General features: G+C 31.4%; 1 protein-coding gene across 2 annotated transcripts; it reads right to left on the bottom strand.

Annotated features, from left to right (window-relative positions):
- Window positions 1-4,938: 4,938 nt before the first annotated feature.
- Window positions 4,939-9,460, bottom strand: LOC114408833 (probable magnesium transporter NIPA9). Of its 2 annotated transcripts, none has more exons than XM_028372010.1 (9): window positions 9,264-9,460; window positions 8,873-8,971; window positions 8,592-8,721; window positions 8,010-8,098; window positions 7,659-7,715; window positions 7,479-7,537; window positions 6,292-6,412; window positions 5,951-6,099; window positions 4,939-5,671 (listed from the first exon to the last, which is right to left on the bottom strand). In XM_028372010.1, the coding sequence occupies exons 1-9, from the start codon at window positions 9,372-9,374 to the stop codon at window positions 5,452-5,454; spliced, it is 1,035 nt and encodes a 344-aa protein (XP_028227811.1). In that variant the 5' UTR covers window positions 9,375-9,460; the 3' UTR covers window positions 4,939-5,451. The 2 variants fall into 2 exon arrangements, with proteins under 2 accessions (XP_028227811.1, XP_028227812.1); XM_028372011.1 differs by lacking the exon at window positions 9,264-9,460 and adding an exon at window positions 9,071-9,225.
- Window positions 9,461-12,611: the final 3,151 nt, after the last annotated feature.

Below are 12,611 nucleotides of genomic sequence, written 5' to 3' on the forward strand. Positions count from 1 at the left end.
TATCTTTTTTAATCTCCTTGTATACAATTATTTCACATACTATCTAGCTTATATGACCATGTCTATTTTAGCATTTCCATTTGTTCCTTTGAGTTTTTTCTCCTGTATGTCCCCTAAAGTCTAGCATTTACTATCATAAATTATACTCATTAGTCAAACATATAACAATAAACTTGTCTTTTTAGTTTAGTAAATACTTTCTTGTCATAAATAATTTTTGATGTCTTTTTTCATTTTAGTCATCATATATTCTATGCATGACATGTATTCACAATTTAGTAGATTTGACTAATCTGATTTAAAAAAAAAAATTCAACACGAAAAAACTTCTCAGAAGACTTCCTATACTTCCTATCTTAATAATATTCTTGTCCAAGCATGAAATGTTTTTTTCCATCATTTTATAGTATTGATTATAGATATTTAAACTTAGGCCTTTTCGGTATGATATCTTCTATTTTTACTTCCATGTCACACTTTTCTTGTTTCTTACTAAAATTACAAAAGTAAAGAATGATCAAGTGTGAATATACACATTATGTTGTCTAATAAATAAAATTATTTTTAATTTAACTAAGAAGTGTGTTCTATTTTTTAATACAATAAACATTGTATCTCTTTAATTATATCTTTAAAAAAAAAACACGGGATAATATAATTGGTTAACACTTAACACAACTTATCTTACAATCAAAAAACAGGGGTCAACACTCTGGTGGACCACTAAAATATGTGATCTAAAATGGATAAGTGGATTTTACTTGCTATCAAGGGTTGTTTTCCGATTATTTTTTATTATAAAAAGACAATGATTTTATTATCCTTTATTAAAGAATTGAAAACCTAAATCAAGGTTGTCACCAGTCGTTGGAAATGGCGGCACTTTGTTGCCAAATTCCAGCCACCGCACACAGCGGCAATCCCTCTTCCCCTCCTCTCTCATCTCTCATCTCTTAAGTTCTCCAGCAGCGGTGCACTACTCCTCGTCACACTGTCATGGTGGTACGCTTCGATGGCTACGTCACTGCATATTTTCCTTTCACCGCTGTGTAACTCTCTCAACTTCCCTCATCCACCCGCTCCGCCCAATCTCCAAGTCTTCTTCCTTTGTTGAATAGCCTTTAATAAGATGCCCTTTCACTTCCCGTAAACGGATTTTGCATCAACACCCTTGCAAATTACTCCACAATCAACCGACACCGTCACTATTCAACGACATCATTTATGAAAATCGTATATAAACATATTTTTAGATAATATAATGTAATTAATTAATTGATACATAATAATTAAAAATATTTTAATTGCTAAAATTACTAAAGGGCAAATAAGTAAATTAATCTATCCCAATAAAAGTTTAATTATTTAATAATATTGCAAAAAACTGGTATAAAAGGTCACGGGTCACACATTTAACCGTCAAATATTATACTAATATATCCAGTGGACAGGAATACGTGGTGCAAATGGATCAGATCTTTCACTGATTCACCGTAGAATCTTCCTAAAATAGGGCAACTTTTTACTCTTTTTGAATTTCACAATTGGTTGTTGTTTGTACATTTATAGCCGCTGAAGTCTTTTCTATGAGAAAAGATGGCAAAAAAGATCAATGAACAAGAACAAAATTACTTTTAGTGAGCAATGTGCGGAGCTAAAGAGTAAAAATATCAATAATAAAACAATGAGTGCAACATACATAATAATGACATTCTAGTCTATAGTTAACCATAAAATAAATTTGGTTGGATAAGGATTGAAACGTAATTGCCTATGCCTGACTAGGTAATGAGGGCTTGAATAACTAAAGTCATCACAGAGACCAAGCAATATTCAATAATTAAAACAAAACAAAGCCCATAGTCATTATAATTAAATCAAATTCAAGCAAGTTAATGTCACTTATATTGTTTACGTGGCAAAATAGTAGAGATCCAAGTTGTTGAAATAACATTTTCATAGCTTGATATATTATATGACTTGAGTTTGTTTGTTTGAATTTTTCCTTTATTCAATCAAAGCTAAAAGTGCAAAAAAAATAGCTTAACACAAGATGTAGAGGAAAATTAATGAACTAATTACCAAGGATAGTAAAAGAATATTAAATCAACAGCTTAAGAATGCTACAAATCACATGAGCATACATGGAGCAGTGCATATTTAATGCATAATGAAAGTTTTGAACTATAGAATAGTTGAACTATCATATAGTCGTCCACGTTTGCACCTCCCTTTGTTATGGTATTGTTTATTCTTTTTGAATTATAATATTCAAATCTTTCCGATGTTAATGGCGCAAACATACTCATTTAAAGATACTATCTCAGAAACATTATTCCATAATTGTTTCCATGGTCAAGTTATTCAGAGTGAAAAGCAATGCATTTTGATGGAACAGACTCTAATAATGGAGTTTGAAAAATAGAAGTTACTGTTTTGGAACTATGATACTCAAAGTACAACCACTCTCTGTGGTAAACTATTATGCGAGGTGTGACATAAAGTGGTCACAGGCCGAATACCTATAAGTTATTTTGATATAAATTAAAAGTATTTTTCCAGCAAACAATTTTATTCAAGTGGAATAAAATTATAATAAGCAACAAAGCTCTCTCTCTCACAATATTTAACATGCAACTGCATATTACGTGAGACTCAATCTCAATATTATTGATTAAACCGAAACAACTTTAGATCATTTGATTCACGAGTTCGATAATGGTAATTTTGAACTTTATCCAAAATATAGTAATTTTACTGACATTAACTATAGAAATTGACTCTTGTATGCTGAAGCAATTTGTGAGCCATTAGTCTGATTAATACATGTAGTGCTCATTAGGATAAGTGTGGCCATGTTTGAGTGTGCTTATTAGCACCAGACATGAATTCTCAAAGAACTATTCAGCAGGACCTGCATTGTATGGTTCTTTCCCTTTGATCAGTCGTTTAATTGGCTCTTCCACTGTCCTCTTGTGTCGGTTAAGTCCCCTTGAGATTGGTCAGGTCACGAGTCTCATGATGCCTATAAGAAGGGATTATTATTATCAGCCGTGTGAGCTTGTTTTGCATCTTGGATTTTTCACTGCACAGTACATTCCGCGTCTTAGTCCCTGTCGTGGTGGACCAACATGATGATATGGTTAAATCACAAGATAAAGCCCAGTGGAGAGTGCTATTAATTACCTCCATGAGGGGTCCCTCTCCCCCTTTGTTCTTTCGTGATCATAATTTGTTTGCTCTCCTCTTGGAAAGTTGTTAACTGTTTACCTGACCCACTATGAAAGGATTGCAGAGGTATTCAACTGCACATTTTGTGTTCTTGGGATCCCTACCCTACACTACCATCACCTCTCAATCTCATTGCTCATATTCAACCAACTCATGTCACTATTCAGATAAACTTTCGTCAGTTGAAGTTCCTTTTAACCTCCGGATTCGCAGTGTGAAACAATGAAAGGGTAATGATATTGAAGACACCTTGGCCTTCTTTTGTGTACACTCTTTAATGTGTGCCACTTCATTTCTAGTATTGAGTATTGAATATTGACCATATACTTAAAATAAGAAGCAATAATAACCATGTATAACGTAGAGAGCAACTTATTCTTTTGTTACAGTTTAAGATCGACAATAACAATAGTCTTGACAACTGACTCGTGAAACCTGTCCAAGAACTGTTTGGAAAACAAGGGGACCCCCTCTCCTTTTCCAACAAAAATAATAGACATATGGCAAAGGAAATATTGAAAATTGTCGGACCAATTTTTTTCTTCTGGAAGCTCAAAATAGTCACAGAATGAGATGAAATTAATAAGTGTAGACGGGTATGACAGTAAGAAGTTTTGATGTGAAAACTCCCTTACTGTGAGTAAAGAAAATTACGGGACTTAATCCTGTGAAAATATCTCTACTATTGATAATAGGATTACAACATCTCTCTTGATAGAAAAGGATCTATGATACAAACTTTCATTAGTCTGCAGTGTCTCTCTATTCTAAAGATTACAGGTGTTTCTTTATCAAAATGTATTGTGTGAGGATAATAAAGGATTATCTCTCAAACCTATTGTATGAAAATTGCAAGTGTTTCTATCTGGGTTCTTTGAGACGATTTTTTACTCTTTTTCTAAGAGGCTTAGCCCTTGCTTGACTCTTCAACTCTGTTTAGGAGTTGTCAAAGTTGTCTTAAATAAAAATGGGGTTAGACATCCCCATTTAAAGAAGATAATGAATGGTTTGCAAATACAAAGACAATGCACTTTTTAAGGAGATAGTCGACTACCTTTGATTTTAGCAAAGGTTATTTTGGACTTAGATACAATGCTCACATAATTCTTTGAATGTGGTCTTCCATTAATTATGAAAAAGTTACATGAGAGAAAAACATAAAATACTAGAAAAAGAATTACTATTTATGAATAGAATGAAAATGTTAAACATATCAGGATTGGCTTCCTTAATATAATCTTTATTAGAAAATTAAAGTATTACAGTAATTAGTATAAATACAACAAATTTCCACTACAAGAATGCGCCTTAATAGAGTCGCATAAATAACAGCTAAGACATTCATTCGTTTTATTTTTATCCATCTTGCTTGAATTATTTTTCCTAAACAAATCATATGATTTACATCTCTAGTTTTCGTTATGAATGATGATTGATTAACCTTAAATACTTAAAGCATGCGCAGGTGATAAATATCTTCTCTAAATTATGTATGATGATTGATGAACCTTAAATACTTAAAGTATGCGCAAGTTATTCTATCACTGAATTAAATCATGAGTTGAGTCACTTGACCATTTGCATGATTTATCTCGGCTTGAAACTTATACTATCACTGAATTTCATATTTGATTTCTCTAAAAAGAATGAGCAATCATCAAGAAAAAAAGTAAAATAATTTGTAAAGTAAAAGGTTAAGAATTTCGATTAAAATATCTCACAATCTTAACTTTAAATTAAAAGGAAATATAATATACCTCTCACTTTTGAAATGTCAAATAGTAAACTTTCCATTATATTTCCCTTCAACGGAGAGGATAAAGTACAGCCTTCTCGTATTACTTGGTAACAGAAATCAGACCTAATCTCAAAGAACACTGCTACTACATTAGCATAGGAAATTAGGAATAAATTGTTCTGCACTGCACCCTGCAATTTGTTTCCATGCAATGCTAGCATTCAGCATCTTGCTATACCATCTTCATATACAATATCGAGAAATATTGGAAGTTCATGAATTATACAAGTGGCATCAGAAAAGATAATGATTTTTCACGCAAAATACGTGAGTCGGAAGGAACGATCCCTAAAAATTCATGCCCTCTGATAAAGCAACCACTGTACACAAACAATCTAGCCTTACAAAAGGGGTCTTCTTCTTTAAGGGGTGAGGGTGAATCCTGAGAATGGATGAAGGATCATTTTCCAGCTCAAGTCAAATCAAGCTTTTTCTTTGGAAGATGATGAGAGTAAATGATTTAAGGTAGCCGCTTGAATGACAGCAGTTGGGCTAGGTTCCCTAACACGGGAAGTTCCAGATCTTCTAGGGCCATAATTCTTATCAACGCTGCTTCTTTTAAAGTGGTGTGAAGAAAATCGAAAGAATCTCACTAGCTTTGTTGAACCAACAAGTAAAATCACGCCAACAATAATAAGTAGCCTGCAGCAAAATATTTCCAGTTAACATATTCCTGACACAAGAACATGAAGGTGTCCATCTTGTTTGAGAATTACCATAACATTGGTGATATATATATATCAGAAAAAGACTTGTGTCAAAGATTAGATGCAGAACAGAAAATGCTGGTAAATGCAATGTAACTATTTGCAGAATGATGGAGTGAAGTATAAAAGGGTGGAGATCATTTCTACATAGAACAGCTTTAAAAAGCAAGGAATATAAATGCACAAGAAATAATAGCATAACGTTTATTATTACCATCCAAGAAGAAGTAAAAAGCGAGCTTTTGGGGCCGAAGGGAGTCGCTCACCCAAAGCAAGCATCCCAGCAAGTACACCAGTCAAAATAGATGCCACTGCGGCACATGTAGAAACTACAATAGCCCTCCCATGTTTTAGACCACGTGTCTGCATGTTGGGGAAGTAAATACAGAAGAGGTTAGTGTATCTAAAATTCGCAAAGCAGAACTTGGACAAATATCAAGCCAGTTTGACTGAAATCCCACCTTCCCAGCATCCATAGATTGAAATGTCCCATAGGCTTAAGAGATGTAACAGTTCGCAAAAAAGTAAACAACATGAAAGATGTCTTCACAATACCTGGTAGTAAAAGCCTGTACCACTTGAACAGACACTTATGATGATGCAAATAGGAACCAACAGCTTGGGGAAGCCTTGCTCCAAGAACAGAAACCCCATCTTTGATATTACAGATGCCATCCTGCATTTTCATAATAACACAATTAAGAGTAAGGGCTTATGATCAACTTGTGTTCTCTCTCTGTGTAAATAATAGTCTCTCTGATCCTTTATATAAAAAAATAAAAAACAAGAGTACATTTTTTTGGTCCTTATTATATGAAACATGGACCTACTTTTAGATGTGTTAATTGTTAATTCTCTTTTATACCCTAATTTATTATGAATGCTATTAACGAGAGATGCCCACTCATTCTCCATGCAAATGGATGCTTTTATTAACTTGTTGACAATACAAGATACAATCATTGGTGGAAAAAAAAATTATACCTTGAGTTATGTGTAGCATCATTAAATATTACCACTACTGAGATCATTTAATTATATGGTTACTTTTGGAATGAAATTTAAATTCTAGCATTATTAATTAAAACTAACTAACCTACTTTTATTGGTCTTGATGAATTAATTATTTGTTTCTTATATAAAGGACCGGAGGTTGTATCTTATAATCTTATTATCTGCTAGTTTTGTCCATAGCCAATAGAAAGTAATGACACAATAAAAACTGATAAATGTAAAAACTAAGCTTTAGGCTACACAAATAAATTTGCAGTTATAGTATAACATTGACTATTTTTAAGAAGCTGATAATTAAGAAGAAAACATATCATGTTTGTTATAAATGGAAAGGAATGATCACATTGAGGTATTTGTTTACATATGCTACAGAATAGAGTTGTGTCTATGATCTCTCTGACTGTGTTAATCTGCTGATAATTGTTTTGAAGCAACTTCCAGTTCTTGTATACACTATACAGATAGAAAGGACAGTTTTGTTGCATTTATTTTTTCCTTTCCCTTTTCTACTCTACATGACTTGTTATCCTACTAGCTGCATTATTCACTCCAAAGCATTATTTTTTAAAAGAAAAAAGATATTGACATGTTCAGATAATAACATTAAGGGTAAAACACTTAATTGTCATAATCTTTATGACAACATTAAGGAGTTGAGGTAAATGAAGGAAGTGAAATATGTCCATCTGAGACCACAATATATAAATATAGTAGGGAAGTAACAGTACCCAAACAAAATTCCAGATTCCAAGCCGTAAATAATTTCCTCAACAACATCATATTCCATCTGCATCACTTAAAAATGTCAAGCAATGGAAGAATAATAAAGGACAATATATCTCATTAGATTACCATAAAAGGTATAAACATGTAATAAAGCTTCCCATCATGATTAAAGCATGAATTACCATCTCTTGTTCTCTTCGATTACGTTTGAATATACGAAGCCATCCATTAAGCATTATCTGTACAAGTGTTTCTAACAATTAGGAACAATAACTATTTCATAAGATAGTAATTTTACTTTGTTGCACCCATGACCCCACACTCTTTAAAGAAAAGTTAAGCCAATAAAAATACTATTACTACTAATAAAATAATGTATCTAAACTACGAGTCTTGTAATCATGCAATCAGGTTTGCAAAACAATAAATCATAACTCTGCATAATTAGTTCCAAGAGACCACAGTAATGTCTTCCTGTTGACTTCAAACAAAATTGGTAATTAATGGACCAAAGCATAAGACAGGGTACCTACAAACAAGATGAAAACAACAAATGCCAGCCACGGTATGTGGAAAATAGATAGAGCAGCAGCCTCTTGCTCCTCACCTCCAGCACCAACTCCTAAATATAGAGGAGCATACAATAGTTAACAAATTGGAGAAATGAACATAAATCATACATCAACAGAATGACACATGATGTTAGTAACTGATTGCAAAAGTTAATTTTTTTATAAGCTGCTAGAATAAAAAAGGAAAATTCCATGAAATCTCTATCCATTGCTACAAAACACAAGTGCATACTGCACCATACAGAAAAATAAAATGGTCAACCATAACTTTTAGGTTTAGGTTCAAATTCTGACCTGTATAAAAACCTAGAAATTCTGTTAGTCTGATCATAATCAACAAAATGAATAGTTAATAAATGCACAAGACTTTTCTTTCAGTGACTTGTGTTACTTGATAACACAACACAAACAGAGAGACAGACCAATATAAACAGAATATAGACATTTTATAATTACTTCAACAGTCATGTTCCTTGGTGTGTTAAAGGAAATAAAAGCAATTAAACTGAACACTCTACTTTGGCAATCTAAAACTTACATTACCTATTGTGCCAAAACCTGCCAAGGTAATGCCCACCCAATCAACAACATTCATGACTTCCTTGAGATAAAAATGAGAAAAGACTGAGAGAATTGCCAGTCCACAGCCAGAAACTGGTTGGATGACAGAGACCTAAATCAGAAAAACAACCAAATTACACGTGACAAAAATCTAGGCAAAAGACCAGAAGACCCTGCTAATGATATAGAAATATCCCTTCAAATTCAAACTCTAGTTTTCTTCTGCATTATTTTTCTATTATAAGTATAGTAAGATCACTTACAGGCGCAAGAGCTAATGCCCTTAACATCAACAGTGCCCCAAATATATCCATTAGAAAACCTATCACCCAGGTTTTGTTCAAAGCATATGCCCTTATGACCTGCAAACACAATTTTTTTTATAAAAAAAACAAATAGAAATGTTAATCCTTAATCAAACAGTGAATTCCTGATGCTTCAACGAAAAATTGGATCTTTACCCAATTTTCCTCCACCCAAAATCCCTCGTTCATACATATGCACGTGCATGTACCCAATTTCACCGTTTACAAAAATACAACCGCAAAAACGATGGCAAACGGGAACCAAATCATGGGCATATGAAAATGGAAAAGAAAGAAACAAGTTAAAAGAAAAAGAAAAGAAAGTGGAATTAAGAAAAGAGAAACATGCCTTGAGCTTGAAAGAGAGAGGGGGAAGAATGACGGTGCCCTTCTTCTGAAGGATTTTGCCGATGTTGTTGCCGGCGGTGGCAACCACCGTCAAAACAATTGATTCCCACATTCTCTTCGACCCTTTCTTCCTCCCTCTGCTCTTCGTGCCCGCCCCAGTTTTTGTTTTGTTTCGAGGATTTGTTAATTGTGATTAATTATTTATTCAATACTATCATTCTTTAAACGGTTTTCAGAGGAGTGATTACAAAATTAAAACCACTGTTATGTTTTAATGTATAAATTAATAAAATTATATTATGATTAAAATTAAAATCTATTATAAATATACATACACACAAAAAAAATACCTTTAAATATATATTATTGATATTTTTAAAAAATATTAAAATTTCATTTTGAAATACAGTCAAAATTTAAGAGGATGTTAATATGAGATAGTCCAGAAGAATATTTTTTTAATCAATTATGGAGTAATGTGTGAAATGAATTTTCAAATAAAAAAGAAAAAAAATTAAAAATATCTAATTAAGACACCAATTAGGTTAATATAATAAGATTTATCTTAGAGTTCGAAATTTGATTAGTACTTTATGTGGAAATAGATTTTATTGGAAGGAGAATATCAATTGTGTGTACTCACAATTAAGATAAAAAATTTGACAAAAATAACTTCCTACTAATATTATGACAAGAAAAAACTTGAAACAAATTAGATTATTTTAAATGATTTATTATATATATAATTAATTAATTATAATCAAAATCAATTTTTAGATGTGTGCTTGATACAATTTATTCCTAGCTTAACTTTTTTCCTTATAAGGAAAAATCGAGTCAAACACTTATAAATACTATTATAAGATTTAAATGTGATCGTTTGAAAATTAGTTTCAAATAAGTTGAATTTAATTTTTTTTCATTAGCTTTTTTATATGCTACTTATTCTGAATAATTTACCTTTTAAAAATAAGTGACTTATTTTTTAAAGTATTTTTTGTATAATGTATGTTTAGCCCAACTCTTCTTTTTAAGGAGAACAAAATTAAAAAAAAAAAAAAAAAAGTCAAAACACACTTACAAAACCTTTTTTTCTTGAAAAAATAGCTAAAACCACAAAATTTAAGTTATCCCAAAAGTGAAAATTTTTACTTTCTAAGTTATGTATTTTAATTTATAATTTTAAAGTAGATTAATGAGTTATGATTTTTAATAACTTTGACATGGCTTTTGATTTGAGGTGATAAATTGAGCTGAATCTATAAATTGACCCAAACAATTCATAATTAAGGTCAGACTTGGCTAGCTTCCTACAAAACTTGGTTTATTTCAACTGACCTGATTAACTATTTTTCTAAAAAAAAGTATATATACTTCTTAGGATTTTGTATATTAAAATTATTTTTTATTTTTTATTTAGTTCTTAGAATATCACGTGTACTTTAAAAGAAAACGGTAAGATTAGGTTGAGTTAGATTGAGGTCAACCCAGGATTGGGTTGGATTTGCCTAGTTGATAGGCTAATTTGAAGTATCTCATGTCACAAATCCAAAAAAATATAATAAAAGTATACGAAGCTAATTAACAAAAAAAAAAAAAAAAAAGAGGAAACTATAAATCATGCTTGTAACGGTGACAATGGGTCGTATTTGATAGTGTGGTGAAGAAGATGAGAAGTTTCCAAATGAGGACGACGCCAATGGAGCTCTCATAGTAGTGTCAAACAACACAGCAGCCACTAAATATACCTTTCTTTTAGGCGGCGCTGAATACCCTTGTTAGCTTCACGACCAAGAGAAAATATAATACTCACTTTTGCTGACCTACGTACAATACCATATCAGATTTAAAAACTTCAATAAGTTTTCTCTATAATGCTGCAATTCTTAAGAACTTAAAATTATGGATCTTATATTTATTTTAGGGAAAAAGGAAAAAAAGTTATGCTTAATGATGTAAAACAATTTATACAATTATTTAATTATAATTCATTTATTTTTAAAATAATTAACTTAAAGTAATTTAAACGGTGATTTATAATTATCATAATTAAATGATAATATAAAATTATTTTATACTAATACATAAGCATTAAACTCTCTTGTTTTACACTGTAATTCTCAAAAACTTTGTTAAAAATATTGCTTTTATATAAGGAGTTGTTTAACTCATCCTAACTATCAGGTTAAAGTTAAACAGCCCATAGAAAATAATTAACCAAATCACTCTCCTTGAAATATATAATTAATTACAAAAATAATCTTTTATGTATTACTTAACTTCATTTTTACTTGAATTAAGTTAGATAACCTTTTATATCAACAATTATTCTTATATAAGAATTGTGGTATCAATTGTTCTAATAGTAAAACTACATAAAAAGTAGTTCTTTAAGTTTAAAAACTCCATAATTAACCAACCCTCGCTAAAAAATACTCTTATCCAACAATTATAAATAAAAGTCAATACAAATAAATTATAAATTTGATTTGTTCAAAACAAAAACTATATAACAAATAAAGGAGAAACGTACGATATCAACCCCATAAGCTATTTCCTTTCCGTGTAAATGGATGGGAGTTGATCAACTTAATTTAGAGAAAAATAATTGAATTAATTTCTCAATTTAATTTGGTTTAAGAAGCAGCAAATCTAATATATAAGTAATGTGATGTAATAGGAAGAGAGATGTAGAACCAAATAAAAGGTGTTGATGATTTGATGGAATGTTAAAAAATAGAGATATTCAAATCACCCAAAAGAATAATTGGTTTTCGACTTAATATTCTCTCCAACCCGACCAATTCATCCCTACTGCCAACCAGATTTCACAAGAGAAAGATGTAAAATACTGAAATATGCCTGGCTCATCAATATCGCATCCATTATTATACTTGCTTTCTCCCAACCAACATACCAAACACTAATAAGAAAACAAGTAGATTTATGTGATTGATTATTAGACCCTGGCCACTGCATTATTTAACTACACCTTATCTTACAGGAAACTTCATTTCAAACCACCACATATCTCTGTTTTGTGGGCTTGTGGAGTTGTGGTCCAAATCAAACTAAGCTAGAGCAAGGATAACATTGGAGAAAGTATCGCTTGATCACCAAAATACACAATTGCTATTACGGACGAAATAGAAGACCTTAAACATTTAGTGGAGACATACAAGTAAGCAAATTCCCTTGAAGCTATTTGTTGCAAAACTAATTCTGTTTAAAAGTAGAGGATTGCTTGCAATCCAATAATGATAATGATAATAATAAAGACAGGGTTGCGGAAATACATATAACAGAAGGCTCACTAAATGGTAACATATCATATCATTACTACACATGA

The sequence above is a fragment of the Glycine soja genome, chromosome 4 (assembly GCF_004193775.1).
Source record: "Glycine soja cultivar W05 chromosome 4, ASM419377v2, whole genome shotgun sequence".
In the NCBI taxonomy this organism is placed as follows: Eukaryota; Viridiplantae; Streptophyta; class Magnoliopsida; order Fabales; family Fabaceae; genus Glycine; species Glycine soja.